We start from the raw sequence: 18838 nt of genomic DNA, 5'->3' as shown, positions 1-18838 counted from the left end.
TTGGAGGAAAGGCACACGCCCACTCTCCTCATAGGTAGAGATTTTCAGATCTGTTCCTTGAAACATTCAGCACTCTGCTAATCTATTTATAGCATCCTCCTCAACACAAAACTCAGGCTGCTTTTATCTCCTGTGTCCGAGAACTTGTCACTAGTTCTCATGCTGATAACAGAAGAACGGGGCAGGAGAAAGCTACGGGACATAGGGCTTTGAAGAGAGATAAGAAAACACTGCAGATATATGTGTGCCCAGCTCAAATTTCATGAATCGGATTTACATCCAACTTTAATGCATCTCTAATGGTCACATTTACACATCATCAAAAAGACCAAAAGGTTACTAATTTAAAAGGACTTAATTTTGTTGAGAATAATCAGTATGGTACCCTGTCAGACCACATTCATGCTACCAACCCTCGCTTTAATATCATATACTTTAATTTAGTTCTGGAGAAGATCTTTTTTTCATTATAGACTGCCTCAAATAATTCCAATCAAGGCAGAACCTTTGAGTGTAGGCTAATCAAACATTTGCTATACCTGCTGGGTATCTCTTAAGGAAACTCATAGCCTTAAAGATTCAACAGCACCCTCCTTGAAGTGCTTGGGAATCTGACTGCAGAGATGAAGCAATATTGGTTTAGGCACACCTCTGTGGATGTGCATGCTTTTAACAGTATGGAGGATGATGCAACTGGATACCATACATGCTCTTGTTTGGATGAGAGTGGATTTGGCCTTTGGCATCTTATCGATCAGATGTCAACTGCAACCCACAGATGCTAAATGGACCATCTTAACAAAAGCCCATTGACTGCATATGAGAAGACATAATGCCTTATGCAAGAGGACAAAGAAATAAAAGCAACCTAAGAGTACAAGTTTGAACTAATACAAGGTACAAGTTTGAACTTAAACCCTAGAGACTGGCTACTTTTTGAGGAACCTAGATATTCCCAGAAAGTATAAGCTAGATGACCAGTGTAGTTATCAGAACTACATCACTCGCAAGCAGTTGCTGGGCCCTTCTGTATATCTGAATCACCAGAGGGAAAAACAGGGCCTTTGGAAATTTGCCACTGAAATCACCTCTTGCTCCTAAGTAAGGCTGTTTGAGTGTCCACACAAGCTGAATTACCTCCAACTAGCCCACACTGTACAGGGCAAGCTCCAGAAACCAGGTCCCAGTCTTCTTCACTTGTAAAATAAATGGAGAATAAATGGAGGAAGACTGGGAAGAGAATGGGAGTCTATGGGAGTCTATGGATGCCACTCCATTCACATTTGCCCCCAAAAATCAAGGAGGATGAGCATCTGGTATGTATTGGGGGAGTCACCACTGCACTATTTGCAAAATAAAGGAAGAATGAAGGAACAAGTGAATTAACAGCTTTTTTCTATGTCACTTTTGCTATAAATGTACAAAAAAGAAATGGGGTCTCCCAAAATCAATACCAGATACTTCAGTTCTAGTATGGATTTTTGGTGGGCCCCTATGTAAAAAACGAAAACGTTACATGGGTTCCCCCACAAAATGAATACCAGACCCTTAAGATCTGGTGAGGATTTTGAGGGAAAACCTTGCACAAAAAATATGGCATGAGGTCCTCCCAAAATGTACACCAGACCCTTGAATCTATGTGCATTTTTTCCAGCACACCATGGATATTTAAATAAAGTCAAAAAGATTTCTGCAAAGTGATCACATCACAGTGGAAGAGAGCAAAATGTTGGGGCTGCGCAGCACCCCTTCATCAGGCATGTGACCCTTGGATGTGATACAGGCTTTAAGGTGAGACCCGTGCAAACAAATAAAGGCATGGGCCCCCCCCACAAATCCATACTAACCACTTATGTGGACCACACAGCCTGGCAAGCTGTCCTCCTGTCCTGGGATCATCAGAACACTCAAACAGCCAAGGTTCTGTACAAACATGTGTTTGGCCCAAACTTTAAGCTCATCCCTAATTACCACCAGAGCTGAGAGGTATATTGTCTTCTCTCCATGTAGCCACTTTTGTATATCTGCTGTACACTTTGCTCCTGGCCACTCTATTGCACAACCAGCATTAATTCCCTTCCTATAGCACAGATTGTTTACTAGCACCACTGAGATAAAATTCTCACTTCACTTCATGCCAAGGAATGTTTACTGAAGCCTTGTAAATATCTGTAAGAAAAAAATAGATTAAGATTTCTCAAATGCAGAACATAGCATATTGGCAAACAGATGAGCAACTCCTATTAAGTGGGAAAAAGACAATGCTTCCTACCAAGTGAAAATCCCTAAGCATCCACCATATTAAGATAATAACATTACAACCTGAAGACAACATAAAGTCATAATAAAATAGGATATGTAGGGTACGTGTTTTTGTCACTTTAGTCAAAAGTGTTCATTCGGTTTTAAAGGGGAGGGGGCAAATAGAGGGGGGTACCTTTGCTATATTTCCTAACAGGGACACAGACTGATTGGATGAAATGGTTGGAGTGACACTTTAAATATAGTAAATTACCATTCGATTATAGCAGGCTAAAGGGCAGTTTAAAATGTACATATTTTGGAGAATCTGCTGTTGTTCACATTGTTAACTAGTTATAGTGATAGTGACATCAAATTTCCAAACCCACCTATGGGGGACACCATGTTTAATGTTGATCATTTCTATCTGTGCTGTCTGAGCTTTCTTGTCTTTGCTTTCTTAGCCATTCTGTTTTTTTATTTTTTCCTAGAGCAAGATAAGTTCAAATATAAACATATTTTTCTGCTTTGCCTGCACAATTTTTACCATTTTAGAAAGGGTAATAGGTTCATCTCTGTTATTTTCTGTTAGAAAAAAACCCTTGCTAAATTCTAATTGTATTTATCTTTTTTATTCCAACTGTTGTCATTGCATTATTGCAGCTCTTTCATCGGATTGTGCTGACCTTCCGCTCATTAACATTACTCCCACAGCAAGAGTTTATATTGGTACTTTAAAACCAAACGACCTCTACAGGAATAAAGCAAAGGCCACCAGCAATGCTCTGTTCAAGGAGAATCGATAAAGCAAACAGCTGACAAATCTCTCATATTAAGCACTTTGACAGCTAGCAGCTCTCTGCAGATATTCAAGTCATGGTTATATAACCTATTTTAATATAGAGAATTTTCAGTTTTTTTGTTTTTCTGCCCAAGATTCAGCTGGAATACCAAACAGAAAAGTTACAGGACCCGAATAAAGTGAATACATAATGTAAAGCCCTGCAATTTCTTATTAGGTTAACAGATCTGTCACTCAGATTCCCAAGGTGTCTTGGCTGTATCTTCGAAACCGCATCACATTACGGTTGACAGCATTTCCCTGAACTAATTCAACCATTCTTTGTTTATTTACCCGGGCTGATTGCATTTTGTTTTCCTCTCACCTTTAAAATGTCTTTTTTTATTTTCTTAGTTCGGGACACCCGTCCTGATAGAAAATCTCACCGAAGAGCTTGATCCAATCTTGGAGCCTTTGCTGCTGAGACAGACGTTTAAACAGAATGGAGTGGAATACATCCGACTTGGGGAAGCTGTTATTCATTACAGCAGGGATTTTAAACTCTATATGACCACCCGCCTCCGAAATCCTCATTACCTTCCTGAAGTGTCTGTCAAAGTATGTTTTCCTACTGATATCCACTGAACAAGGAAATTATAGGAATTAGTACAATTGGTAGAAATGCAAATATATTGGAGATAATGAATGAAGTACTGTGAAGTTATAATTGGTCTGTGGAATTGTTTTCCCATTTCTAATGGTATTATTCTCATATTTATGTAGATGTCAAAATAATACAGCTGTGCAATTGTAAAGACAGGATGTGACTGGAGTTTTTTTCTAATTAGATTTCAGAGCTTGTTGCACTAAGTATTGCTTTTTCACAGCTAGCTCTTTATTTTAGCAGATAATACAGTGAATCAAGATCATTTACTAAATTCTACAGATTTTTGTCCTGTACAGAAAGTCTTTTAAAGCTGCTTTTAAAATAAAAGGAAAATCACAATATTATGAAAATAAGTACTGAAATTACACTACTGACTGAATAGTAATCCTTACAAAATGATATAGCATGTCAGAGAGTGCAATAGAACTTATAGACGTAAAGAGAACAAAAACTGCCAAAAGTATCACATTTAATGCATTCTAGATTTAAAAATGTAAACTGAAATAAACCTCCACACCAAAATGCCCTGTGCACCAGATTTATTAATCCATCACCACATTGGGGCAAATAATGCTAATGTCTAGTAAACTGTCAATGTAATATAGCAGTGCCGCCGTAGGAGCCGCTGAGTGTTGTGGTCCACCTGTCACCCTGCCTGGCCCAGCATTCACTTCCCAGACACTCCAAGACAATGAACAGTCCATTGGCTTTGTTTTTGTTGTTTTATTGAGAGAATTAAACTTGGATGGGGTGTGCGAAATATGGGATGCCCAGTGAAACAATAGTAAAGTTGCTAGGGACAACTATGTACACTCTTTGTACACTTCTCCAGACCCCTCCAGCACAACTCTTCACTTTCCATCTAGTGGTTTCAGGAACAGTTAGCACATGGTGGTTAGGCCTGACACTGGCTCAGCCAGACCTTAGCAATAGCCTTTTGCAGGCAGAGGCCGCTGGCCCCTATAGTGCAGCAGAAAATATGTGAAGTCTTGCTACTGCTAGCTGTCCTTCTGGTGGACTACTACTCCCAGTCAGTCCTTTTCAGGCCCTGCCAGCATTCCTGGATGCAGCTGCCTGACTGCACTGTCCATGACATTGCAATACTCCCTACTGGCTCCACACCCAGTTCTTTCCTCTCAGTCCTCTCTGGCATGCCTCTCCAGTCCTCCTAACTGCACATGTCATTCACCAGCTCTCCTGGCTGCAACCGGTGGTTTCCCTCCTTAAAGAATTGCCTGGCAGTGCTAACTCCTCTCTGACTCCTCCTCTGCCTCCTGTTCAGATCCTTCATGCTTTCTTGAAGGGCTCCATCCTGCACCCGAGTCCAAGGCCCAAGGTCACCCCTCCTTCAGACTGGGGAGCTCCCTCAAAGGCCCTGACAGCCTAGTACTCCATCTCCAGTACTTCCACCCAACAACTCCTCCCCAGCTGGGCTGACTCTAGGTATTTCAAGGAGTCCTGCCCCCTGCCAATCCTAGTTGGGGATTGGTCAGAGCTCCCTGAAACACCTCAAACAACTCCACCTCTCCTTCTTCCTCCTCCTCCTTTAGAATCCTGTAGAAGAAAGAGGGGAGGTAATAGTGAGGTGATGCTGTCTGTGAGCTGTTACTCTAGCCACTCCCAACCCACCCAAATCCAAAACAAACAGGCCTAGCTTCCAGCTAGGCCTGCCTAAATTTACTTACTCTTATCAAAAAAATCCTACTCTAGCACCCACCCAGGCAAAGGGTGCTACAGTAAAAGTGAACAACATTTATTACTTTTTGATAATTAGGAAACTTTGTCCCAACCAAATTTGTACAAATAATTGATTATGAAAACCAGTGCATATTTTTTTCATTGGCAACATTGGCCTAGGGTGAGAGGGGTGGCACACAGCCAGCCACACATTTTGTTGCTAATTCTTAGTAATACATTCTCATGTATTATTCTGTCTACCAGTGCTGTTGGTGGGTCTTCATTATTGTTTTTTATAGCATGTGCAGTTTTGTTGGGGAATACTATACTATGTACATACAATTCATCTAATATGGGTCTCCACACTTAAAACTGAATTGCTAGTAACTGCAACAGGTGCATCCAAGCTACTACCTTCTGTGCAATGACTGGAGAGCCTCAATAACACAGCACTAAGTCTGTGAAGTCTCTGTAAACCTGCATCTAATCCATGCAAAAAAGGAAGAAAGGCTGGTGCCATGTAAGTCAGCTAAAACATAATTTTATTATAGCATGTGAACAACAGTCAAAAATCCAACGTGTTTCCGCCATCAGGCCTTAATCATGGGCAATGGTTAAGGCCTGATGGGTGAAACTCGTTTTCCTTTTTTTTTTTTTCCAATAAGTTTTTATTGAATTTTTTAAAGTGTACATGAACAAAACAAGAACATAGAGAAAACACAGATACAAATAAAAAACAAAAACAAAGAGAGCCACATGGTTGTGTTACCTCTCATAACTTATTCATTGAGCATCTGGGTGAAACTCGTTTTCCTTTTTTTTTTTCCAATAAGTTTTTATTGAATTTTTTAAAGTGTACATGAACAAAAAAAGAACATAGAGAAAACACAGATACAAATAAAAAATGAAAACAAAGAGAGCCACATGGTTGTGTTACCTCTCATAACTTATTCATTGAGCATTCATAGTAATTTTCGCTTACATTTATAACCTGACTACTTTCTGCCATTAAACAAGGAAATTTTCCTGTGATGGAAGTATAGTTGCATGTTCGACCCCAGCGATCTCTCTACTTGGTCGTGGGGTCGGGCCTTAACGATTATTTGTTTCCTGTATTTTCTTCAAACAAGGTGTACATAGCAGTGATTAAAAAGAACTATGTTTAACAAATAACACAACTTGTCTGGACTCAGATCTGCTAAACATTGATATTCAGTCATAATGGCTCTTTTAGTGTTGGTCATATTTCTTACAAATTAGCTTCTCTTGCATACCAGTCAAACCAAGACTTCCACTTTTGATTTATCTTTTCATAGTTTCCTGTAGATGAAGAGTGTAATTTTTCATATGTGCCATGTGTATGTATAGTTTGTATTACTTCAGCAATATTTGGTATGTTTGGGTCCTTCCAGTGTCTTAAAATAGTAGACGGGCTGCCAGTAGTATATGTAATACACAATCCTATATTGTGAGGGAATATTATTTAGCTCTAGTGAGAGTACTGCCATACCTGGACTAAGTGACACTTGAAGGCCTGTAGTGTTGAGTATTAACCCTTCTATTCAGTACCAAAGTGGCCGTAGATTTGGGCAAGACCACATGATATGTAATAGTGTTCCCTTGTACCCATATATCCTCCAGCAGTTTGGAGAAGCCTCTGGGTATATTTTTGCAATACAGTATGGGGTCAATTACCATCTAAGAATTAATTTCTGTTGCATTTCCCATAGATTTGTGCTCTTTGTAGAATTGTAGATGAGGCAAAGTGTTTTTTCCCAATGTTGGGTTGGGTATTCTGCCCCTAATTCCTGTTCCCAAGCTATCATTGATTGAGATTTCGTACATATGTCTTTTTCCTGAAGACTTGAGTATATTATTGACATACCTTTAGTCACTGGTGGGCTTTGTTGGTAAAACTGTTTTTTTTTTCCTGGAAGTAATGTAGATAGTTGGGAATTCTTTTTAAGCAGATGGACTATCTGGGAGTATTTATAGTGTTCTTGTGAGGGTAACTGATATTCCCTTTGTAGAGTGTTAATTTTTTAAATTTCTGAGCCATCTAGTATGTCTTCTAAATAGGTGATGCCCTTACCCATCCATGACTTGAAATTGCTATCAGGTATTATGTGATCTATTGCTGATATGGGAGTTCTAGAGGTGACTTTTTCCCACTCCATTTTTGGTATTTCCTGAGATGCACCCATGCTCTTATTGATGCTTAATTGGGGGGGGGGGGGGGTTGTGATCTAGAGATACGTTGTGGTGTACTGTCAGTAGGAAGTCTCATAAGTTGCCTTTTGGGATTTGGGCTTTTTCTATTTCTTTCCACACTTAAACAGAGTCTGGTAACATCCAATGTTGAATCTGTGTTAATATGGTTGCAAAGTAGTAGTCTTGCAAGTGAACATGGCCTATGCCGCTCGCTTTCCTGTGTTTGATTAATTTACTAAATGCACACCTAGCCCTCCTTCCCTACCAAAGGAATTTGTTTAGGATTGGCTGAAGGGCATTAAAGAATGAGTTGGGTAGTGTGATTGGCAATGTTCTAAAAAGATACAGCAATTGTGGTAGGATTTGCATCTTATATGCTGCGAGTCTGCCCAACCACGACAGTTCATAGATATTCACCACTGTGTATGTGTTTGAGTTTATGTTGCATACCAGAATGATGAAGCGACCCTGTAGATCAACACTAACCTTGTGAATTTTGAAGGCGACTGTATTTCTAATTGCCATCATCACCCCTTTCTTTTTTGCGTCTGCATTAGCATAATATATGAACGGAAATTTAGGATGCATACATTTGGGAGGGGACATGGAGGCAAAGTGAGTCTCCTGGATGCATAAAATGTCAAAATTGTGACAGAGGGCCTCCTTCCAAAGGGACCTACGCTTGGCCGGGTGATTTAATCCCTTAGCATTTACAGTCAGGAAGTTAAACGCCATTGTGGATTAGTATGATGGTGCTGGATGTTGTTTAATAAAAATGGTTCACTTACACTCAATAATGTCCCAGACTGTGACTGGAGAACTCGTGAGGATTCGCATTGCTGTGGTGGTCTCATTGCTCGTTGGCCGGTATAACTGATGAGCGTTAAGAAGAAGAGGTCACTTCTGACTGATGAAAGAAAGACAAATTTGAACTGGAACATGAACAAAACAAGTAAATGGCTAGTAGCCAAACAACAAAAAGGTAAGGGTGGGTGTGGCTCATGGCCACTCAATGGTAAAACGGGTGGAGTAAAAAAGGAAGAACAAAAAGGATCTGATAGCTCAGTTCAGTCCTTGGGGAAATCCTTCCCAGCAGAGAATTGGGAATAAGGTGACATACCCATAGCCAGGTTAGTTGTGTGTTCGAGCATTCTTGTGGTTTACCATACGCCATTCAGACTCAGGGCTTCTATTGTCGCCATTCTGACGTTGTTGTACGGGAAGGTCTGGAATTATCCCCCATGTATTGAGCAAGGCCATGCCTTTGGCCGCTGTTTCCATGACATAGTCCTTACCATCTTTCGTGATGATAAGTTTTGTTGGGAAACCCCATTTGTAACTTAGCTTGTGGTTCCTGAGGGCCTTAGCTATGTTATTCAGGTTCCTGAGTTTTTGGAGAGTATACTGGGATAGATCATCGTAGAACTGCAGATTGGAATATGGCACAGGAATCTGATCCCTCTGCCTGGATGCCTGCATTAGCTTCTCCTTGGTGTGATAGAAATTAAGCCTTAGTATGACATCCCTAGGGATAGTGTCAGAGAGAGGTTGGTTTGGGGAGGCGGTGAATTCTATCCAATGTGAAATCAAGAGCGGACATGTTAGGCAGGATTGTAGTAAACAATTGGGAGACATATATGCGCAGATCTTGTTGTTGAACAGATTCTGTCATTCCCCTTATCTTAACATTGTTCCTCCTAGATCTGTCCTCGTTGTCTGCCATTTTAGCTTTTATTGTCTCCATCTCATCCTCATTGCTTTCATTTGCATCAACCAGATCGTTAATAGTAGTGGCATAATCCCCCATTTTGTTTTCAATGTGAGTCACTCTATCTGTCACTGAGCCCAGATCCATTCTAAATTTATGCACACTTGAAATCATATCTGAGTGTAAGGAACTCCTGAGAGAGACTAACATCTCTTTGAGGAGAGTGTCCATCACAGGCTGATTGCTTGTGGGGAACGTGTCAATGGAGTCTGGCAGCTCCCTGGTGTCCCCCTGAATCATGGAGAGAGCTCACCTCCTGATCAGGATCTGCTGCATCCAGCCGAAATCTGGCCTTTTCTGGACTCCCAGATGACGATGTAGCTGGAGGAGAGTGTGAGCCTTTAGGAGGACTGCTTCGTTTTGTGGATTCCCCTTTTGTGTTGTTCAATTCTGGAATCCAGGTGATGGTGTGGATGAGGGGCCGGCGCCATTTTGCCTGGCCTCTGGAGGAAAGACCTCTGTCAGCTTCTGAGGTCGCTTCTCTTCCTTCTTTCGCCTGGTCATGGTGGCTACTTGTACCGCTGATTTTGTGGGCTCAGATTGCCAGGTTTGGGTGGTTGTAATCGGCTCGGGTGGTCTGTATTGTGCCATTCTAAGTCCGCTGGTACTGGAGCTCCGCTGTTATGCTGCCATTGCGGTTTCCGGCTAGCTCCGCCCCACTTGTTGGTTTTTTTGACTGTTGTTCACATTCTATAATAAAATGATGTTTTAGCTGACTTCCATGGCACCAGCCTTTCTCCCTTTTTTGAACTGCTAGAAAGATAGGGCAACAGTTTTGCCCTGTTCTTCTATCTGATGGCTGTTCTTATACAGTGAGAGTAAACTGTCTCCTCTGCCTCTAACCTCAGCATACTTTGTGAGGGGTAATGGGAGGTGGTGGCACAATCAGATGGGGACAGAATTGTAAATCTGGCCCTGCCCAGAATAAAAACTGCACTGACTGTAGACTATGGCAACCAGTTCAATTTGACTTCATGGTCCTGTTCTGTAGTGGGAGTATGACAGGGAGACTGTTGCTATTGGCAGCACATTTATTTTGTTACCACTAAAAGAAAAATTACTGAAGATAATAATAATAATTAGAAAATATTCCCTTGCAAAGTTAACAACTTATTTGCCTTTAGTAAATAAACCCCCGTATCTCAACAGTTCTTAAAGCGGAAGTAAACCCATCCATAACACAGTTTAATTTCCAGCATGTGCTGGAAATGTAACACTCCTAATGGTTGTGCTCTCAACAAACTGTCAAACCATTCAATGGGAAAAAGGATATCCCCCTAAGCTGGTAGATGAGGCATTCGATCTGTACCTTCATGGACATAACTCTAATTCCATTGTAACCAAATCCAGAACTGGAACCTCAGCCACTCAGGTTTACAACACAATACCACACCCACAACATAGGAGAATGGAACATATCTTCAAACAACATTGGAGCATACTCCAAGAAGATCCCCATTTACAATCATCCATTCCAGACAAGCCCAAAATTTCCTACAGACGAGCTTGCAACATCAAAAGCAAAATTGCTCTAAGAAAACTAAAAAATGCAAAACCACCTATACAACCTACTCTTACCTTCTTGGCCATCAAGGGCATGCACCAGTGCCGCAAATACAACTGCCTTACCTGTAAACATGTCCAGCAGGGTCAAAAAGAATTTACGACCAAGGGCAAGACCTACATCTTTGATGACTTTTCTAACTGCTCCACCAAATTTGCCATCTATTGTCTTTCCTGCCCCTGTAACCTACTTTATGTAGGCAGAACTATTTTAACCGTCAGAAAGAGATTTGGTGAACACAGACAGTCAGTAGAAGACGGCACTGACAAACATCAGACATTTTCTAGAATTTCACCATCAACAATCCACAGGCCTTAGAATTTGGGTGTTGGAAACCATCTCCAATAGCCTTCTGAAAGCTGAACGGTTCCAGTGCCTTTGTGCAAGAGAAACTTTTTGGATATACACTCTCGGAAGTATTGCGCTATTGTATTGTATATTTGAAAAAAATGTTTTTGATCTCTCTATATACACACACGTGTACACATATATGTATACATGTGTATGCATCCAAAATTCTCTATATAGAATTTCCCCACTTTCAATAGAGCCTTTATTGCCATCCTCTGAATCTGCCCGACCCAAATCAATTTGTGCTGTACTTATCCCCTTTTTGGCTTATGTATTACCAATACCCACCATTAGAGGGCCAGCCCCAAAGCCACCATTCAAGTAGTTCCAGTCCCCTCTATACCAAATATCTAATTCCCACCATTCCATATAACCTTGCTTAATATTTTGAAATATTCATTCTTAAATCCATTTTTTATTCCTAGTATCCATGTACACCACACATCCCCCTATGCCTTTTTTGCTGCACTAAAAATGTTACCTCCTGACCACTGTAGCAGCTCGCATAGGACACTGAGTAATGTAATTGCTCCCTCCTCTGTGCCGCCATATAAATACTGCCTCATTCCATCATGATGCTATCACAGCCTGAAGAAGGAGCATGCGTGCTCTGAACGCGCGCCTGCAGGCCCTGTGTCCCACATCCAATGACATCACAGCAGACAGGGAGACGACTGCCCGCTTGACTCAGTGCCTTGGAAACCCCTGCAGCTAGTGAGACAGCAGTAGCACCCCACACGGCTGACTATCTGGATCAGGACTACACAGTGAGCCTCCCCTTGTGACTAGCCTTTTTAACCCTTACCCTGCGAGTTAATTCTTATTTTAATTTTTATCCTAATAAACTCATTATTAATCATTTTAACCACTTGACCACTGGGCACTTAAACCCCCTTAATAACCAGACCAATTTTCAGCTTTTGGTGCTCTCACATTTTGAATGACAATTACTCAGTCATGCAACACTGTATCTATATGAAATTTTTGTCCTTTTTTTCACACAAATAGAGCTTTCTTTTAGTGGTATTTAATCACCGCTGGGTTCTTTATTTTTTGCGCTATAAAAGAAAAAAGACTGAAAAATCTGTAAAAAAATAAATTTTTCTTCGTTTCTGTTATAAAATTTTGAAAATTAGTAATTTTTCTTCATATATTTTGGCCAAAATGTATACCGCTACATATCTTTGGTAAAAATAAGCCAAATTAGTGTATATTATTTGGTCTTTGTGAAAGTTATAGCGTCCACAAGCTATGGTGCCAATATCTGAAAATTGATCACACCTGAAGTACTGATGGCCTATCTCATTTCTTGAGACCCTAACATGCCAGAAAAGTACAAATACCCCCCAAATGACCCCTTTTTGGAAAGAAGACATTCCAAGGTATTTAGAAAGATGCATGGTGAGTTTTTTGAAGTTGTCATATTAGCAGGTTATTTCTCACACACAGCATATGCATACCACAAATTACACCCCAAAACACATTTTGCTATTACTCCCGAGTATGGCGATACCACATGTGTGAGACTTTTACACAGCGTGGCCACATACAGAGGCCCGTCATGCAGGGGAGCACCTTCAGGCATTCTGGAGCACCCAGGCCAATTCTGACATTTCTCTCCTACATGTAAAAATCATCATTTATTTGCTAGAAAATTACATAGAACCCCAAAACATTATATATATTTTTTTAGCAAAGACCCTAGAGAATACAATAGCGGTCATTGCAACTCTTTATCTCGCACGATATTTGCGCAGCAATTTTTCGAACGCGTTTTTTTGGGAAAAAAACAGTTTTTTGCTTTAAAAAAAAAAAACAGTAAGGTTAGCCCAATGTTTTTGCATAATATGAAAGATGAAGTTACGCCAAGTAAACAGATACCGAACATGTCACCTTTCAAAATTGCACACGCTTGTGGAATGGTGCCAAACTTCGCCACTTAAAAATCCCCATAGGCGACGCTTTAAAATTTTTTACTGGTTACAAATTTTGAGTTACAGAGGAGGTCTAGGGCCAAAATTATTGCTCTCGCTCTACCGATCGCAGCGATACCTCACATGTTTGGTTTGAATACCGTTTTCATATGTGGGCGGGACTTACGTATGCGTTCCCTTCTGCATGCGAGCACATGGACAGGGGCGCATTAAAATTTTTTTTTTTTTTTTATTGTTCATTTTACTTTATTTATTTTAGTTTGACACTTTTTTCCAAAAAAAAAATTTTTGATCACTTTTATTCCTATTACAAGGAATGTAAACATCCCTTGTAATAGGAATATGGCATGACAGGTCCTCTTTACAGTGAGATATGGGGTCAATAAGTCAATCTCACCTCTAGGCTGTGCCTGAAATAAAAAGAAAAAAAAAAGATCCTGGCTTCGATCGTAGCGGTGAGTCGGTAGAAGCACCGGAGGGCAGCGGGAGGGGGGACGTCCCCTCTCGCCTCCCGTAAGAATTATCAAGCAGTGGAACAGCCACTATGATCACTCTTATGGTGTAGGGAATCGCCAGCTGAAAAAGCTGATATCTGAATGATGCCTGTAGCTGCAGGCGTCATTCAGATATCCCCGCACAAAGTCAAGGACGTTGTATGACGGAAGGCGGAAAGTGGTTAAAACGCTGTTTTTTTTTTAACACAAAGTTGTCCATTTATACAATATTTCTAACACATAGCATGTACATACCAAAAATGACACCCCAAAATAGATTCTCCTACTCCTCCTGAGTACGGCGATACCACATGTGTGAGACTTCCACAGCCTGGCCACATACAGAGGCTGGGTATGGCTGAGCATGGCAGGGTATGGCTGAGCATGGCAGGGTATGGCTGAGCATGGCAGGGTATGGCTGAGCATGGCTGGGTATGGCTGAGCATGGCTGAGCATGGCTGAGCATGGCCGAGTATGGCTGAGCATGGCTGGGTATTGCAGAGTATCGCCGAGTATGACTGGGTATGGCAGAGTATGACTGGGTATCACCGAGTATGGCTGGGTATCACCGAGTATTGCAGAGTATGGCTGGGTATTGCGGGGTATTGCAGAGTATGGCTGGGTATGGCAGAGTATTGCAGGTTATGGCAGAGTATTGCAGATTTTTGCGGGGTATTGCAGAGCATGGCTGGGTATGGCAGAGTATGGCAGAGTATGGCTGGGTATCACTGAGTATTGCAGAGTATGGCTGGGTATTGCGGGGTATTGCAGAGTATTGCGGGATATTTCGGGGTATTGCAGGGTATGGCAGAATATTGCGGGGTATTGCAGGGTATGGCAGAGTATTGCGGGGTATTCCAGGGTATGGCAGAGTATTGCAGGGTATTGCAGGGTATGGCAGAGTATTGCGGGGTATTCCAGGGTATGGCAGAATATTGCGGGGTATTCCAGGGTATGGCAGAGTATTGCGGGGTATTGCAGGGTATGGCAGAGTATTGCGGGGTATTGCAGGGTATGGCAGAGTATTGCAGGGTATTGCAGGGTATGGCAGAGTATTGCAGGGTATGGCAGAGTATTGCGGAGTATTGCGGGGTATTTCAGGGTATTGCAGGGTATGGCAGAGTATTGCAGGGTATTTCGGGGTATTGCAGGGTATGGCAGAGTATTGCGGGGTATTGCAGGGTATGGCAGAGTATTGCGGGGTATTGCAGGGTATTGCAGAGTATTGCGGGGTATTGCAGGGTATGGCAGAATATTGCGGGGTATTCCAGGGTATGGCAGGGTATTGTGGGGTATTCCAGGGTATGGCAGAGTATTGCGGGGTATTCCAGGGTATAGCAGAATATTGCGGGGTATTCCAGGGTATGGCAGAGTATTGCAAGGGTATTGCAGGGTATGGCAGAGTATTGCGGGGTATTCCAGGGTATGGCAGAGTATTGCGGGGTATTCCAGGGTATGGCAGAGTATTGCAGGGGTATTGTGGGGCATAGCAGAGGGCATTGCAGAGTAATGCACAGCATTGCAGGGCATGCAGAGTAGTGGGGATGGCTGAGCATGGATGGATGGATGGCTGGATGTCTCTGTGCAGCGCTGTGGGCACTACAGATGCAGCCCACAATGCTGCAGCCATCCATCCATCCCCCTCTCCGCTCACAGTGTACCGATCGGCACACACGAGGGGAGGAGAGGAACCGGCGTCATCAGATGACGCCGGTTTGTTTACATGTGATCGCTCCGTCATTTGACGGAGCGATCACATGGTAAACGGCCGCGATTAGCGGCCATTTACCGAGATCCGTGATGCTCTCGAGTGCGCGCCCTAGGGGGCATGCAAGAGCAGAATTCTGGGAGGACGTCCCTGGACGCCCTCCCAGAGTTAAGCAACCGCCCTGTAGCCGTCATTTGGCTATGGGCCGGTTGTTAAGTGGTTAATATACTGCACTCAGTTGAACGCCACTGTTCTCCATATTATATATCTACAGAGCTACTTCCTCTTTCACAGCTGGCTGCACCTCTAGAGCACTATATATATCTTTAACCCATCTAAATTGTTCCTAAACCATTAAAACCTGAACTTAACTTTTCCAGGGTCCAAGCCACCCCTAACCACTGTATTTTATTATCATAGCCACCTTTATGTATAGTTTTGTTTCCCACCCATCTGTCTCTCCCCAAGTGCCACTATACTCCCCCCCTCTCAAACCATCCAATGGCTGGTGTCATAACTGATCACATGTGGAGCATCATGGCAGTTGTAGATTAAACAGAGGCAAAGATGGCAGCTTCCTTGGCTGAAAATGATAGGGGGGTTTACTCACTTTAAGCAGTGGGGAAATGCTTGCCATGCATGGAGCAAACTTCGGACTGTTCCTAATGAGCCAAATGAAATTTAGGCCATGGGTAGCCCTGTCAACAGACTCCCACTCGACACCCTTCAATCTGAAAATCAAGGGAGCCGAAAGAAAAATTGTCAGCTGAAAAGTGCTGCATCTAAACAGATGCAGCCACCGTTCAGGTATTCTGACAGCCGTGGATGCCAGCTGTAAGCACACAACAGCGTCTGTTTAGCGTGGATGTTGGAATAAACAGGGAAATCTTACGGTGGCGGATTTCACCTGCGATTATCACTAGCAGCTGCTATAGCCGCTAGCAATAATCACTGTCTTCTCCCCGGGGGGATGACTTTCCCCACCCTCCCCCGCCTCCCGGCCAGAAGAAGACAATGGCCCAGCAGGAGGGATTCCCGCATCAACACTGTCTGTTGTTGCAGGAAAGAAATTTACTCTGTGTATGGCTGGCCTTGGTATCTGAATTTGACTTGTTATCCGCCTCTTGAAGTCTGCTGTACAGCTTGTACAGCATAGCTCAGAGAGAGGGAGGGGAATGGGGGGGGGGAATTAGGGGGGGCAGTTTGGGCAGACTGACAGATATGAGCTTATCAGTGTTCTGCTTTTCCTTTCATAATCCAGTCATAGGGTAGGTGTGAAGAGGAAATCTGCAACTAAAAGTGAAACTGAAGCAAAGAAAGATCAGATCTTCTACCCTGCTACATAGGGCTGTGCTATGAGGCAGAACAGTGTATATTTTAGGACTGGATAAACACAAATACAAAAGATAAACAAGGATGAAAATGATCAGGCATAATAAGTCAGGTTTATGAAAATTAAGCATAGAAAGTGTTGCCCATAAATATCAAATTCTTTTTTTTTTATTTGACAGGAAATCCTTGTGAGTTGAGTTGCTAAAAGGAACATCTCTATGTTTGCCTCACTTTTAATTGCTTAATTCTTCATATATTAACTTCCTTACTTTTATTGCTACATGATTTATAAGATCTATAGAATTGCAAATATGTGGGAGAATTATGAATGCACTGAACTCTGTGTTTTCTTTATATTTTAGGTCACTCTCATCAATTTCATGATCACACCAATAGGTTTAGAGGATCAGTTATTAAATATACTTGCTGCAGAAGAAAAGCCTGACCTAGAAGAAAGAAAGCATCAGCTTTATCTTGAAGGAGCAAAAACAAGGTTTTTATAGTTTGATTTCTGTAATGTAACAAACCGAAATGCTTAACTAAGCAGTCAAATTTGAAAAAAAATATATAGTTTACCTTTCTCACTGTATTTTGTCACCATTGTTTTTCAATAATGTTTCCGTTTCAATGCTTAATGTACCATAGAAGTGACCCAAGTGATAAAATATTTAGCATAATTGAAAAATACAGTGAAAGGAAGGGTTTATAATTCTGATTTTTTTTTAACCTTCCTGTCCCACAGAATCCCCCCTCCTTACTGCTTCTCTTCTCTGGATCCAATGATGTACTATAGAACAGCGGTCCCCAACCTTTTTGGCACTGGGAATTGGTTTTAGGGCAGCCAATTTTCCAAGGGTCCAGGGGGAGGGGCTATCCATGGAGTCTGACCTCAACCTCCCTTTACAGTACAGTCCCCCTTTTATATCAGTGTCCCCTTCACATCACAGCCCCACTTTGCATTACAGTGCGCCTTTACAGTGCAGTCCCCTTTACATCACAGTGCCCCTAGCAATGTAACAAGGACTACTCTGTATAGGGGCACTGCACTATAAATAGGGAACTGTGATATAAAGGGCACTACACTGTAAAGGGGTAGTGTAATGATTACAGTGCAGTCCCCTATATGTTACAGCGCCCCTAGCAATCACAGCCTCCAACCATCACAGTGCCCATGTAGTCTGCCCCCCACCTCTCTAACATGACCCATCCCCATTCTAATGACTGCCTCCCCTACACAGGACTCGTACCATTTGGCTGTGATCATTCCATGTGTCCTCTCCCTGCTCCCCCTGCCTGCCTGACAATGTCATCCTATCAGCAGGGCAGGGGCGAGAGGAGCTCTCCAATCCAATCTTCAGCTTCTCCCATCCCCTGACCTGCTGATCTCCTGCTCCCCTGCACAGGACTTGTACCATTTGGCTGTGATCATTCCATGTGTATGCTCCCTGCTCCCCCTGCCTGACAATGTCATCCTATAGGCAGGGCAGGGGGCGAGAGGTGCTCTCCAATCTGATCTTCAGCTTCTCCCATCCCCTGACCTGCTGATCCCCTGCTCCCCTGCACAGGACTTGTACCATTTGGCTGTGATCATTCCATATGTCCTCTCCCTGCTCCCCCTGTCTGACAATGTCATCCTATCAGTAGGGCAGGGGGGGAGAGGAGCTCTCCAATCCGATCTTCAGCTTCTCCCATCCCCTGTCCTGCTGATTGGATGACATTGTTGGCCAGGTGGGCAGAGGAGCTGGGAGAGGACTAACAGGCATGGCCACACAGCAGGAGGTGAGTGACGACCGCGGTCTGTGCTAGCCTTGGTCTCCTCTCATCTACTGCTGTGTGGCCCTGTCATCAACAGACCACAGACCAGCACCAGTACGTGGCTTGGAGGTTGGGGGCCCCTGCTATAGAACACAGGCTGGGCAGCCATCAAACACAAAAGGCCTCAGAAATGGAATGAATGTGTTACTCCAATAGTTAGGAGTACCATAGCATTATAACATGCAAGACAACACGCCAACATGTTTAATGGGTCACAAGACTCCTTTTTTATCCAAGCCTAAAATACAGATCAGAATGAAACTTTAAAAAGTTACATGAATGCTGCAGCAGAATT

At 42.6% G+C, this 18838-nt stretch overlaps 1 protein-coding gene across 1 annotated transcript in view; it reads left to right on the top strand.

Moving 5' to 3' along the window:
• The window catches only part of LOC141133958 (dynein axonemal heavy chain 3-like), a 3453856-nt gene that overhangs the window by 2788816 nt on the left and 646202 nt on the right, over positions 1-18838 (top strand). Inside the window, exons 62-63 of the mRNA XM_073623563.1 lie at positions 3437-3640; positions 17091-17221. Of these exons, the coding sequence (XP_073479664.1) occupies positions 3437-3640; positions 17091-17221 (335 nt within the window). The remainder of the gene's footprint in view (positions 1-3436; positions 3641-17090; positions 17222-18838) is intronic.

This window comes from Aquarana catesbeiana, linkage group LG03 (assembly GCF_042186555.1).
Source record: "Aquarana catesbeiana isolate 2022-GZ linkage group LG03, ASM4218655v1, whole genome shotgun sequence".
Lineage (NCBI taxonomy): Eukaryota > Metazoa > Chordata > Amphibia > Anura > Ranidae > Aquarana > Aquarana catesbeiana.
Note: the sequence above shows the minus strand (reverse complement) of the source record. Positions and strands in the feature narration are given on the sequence as shown.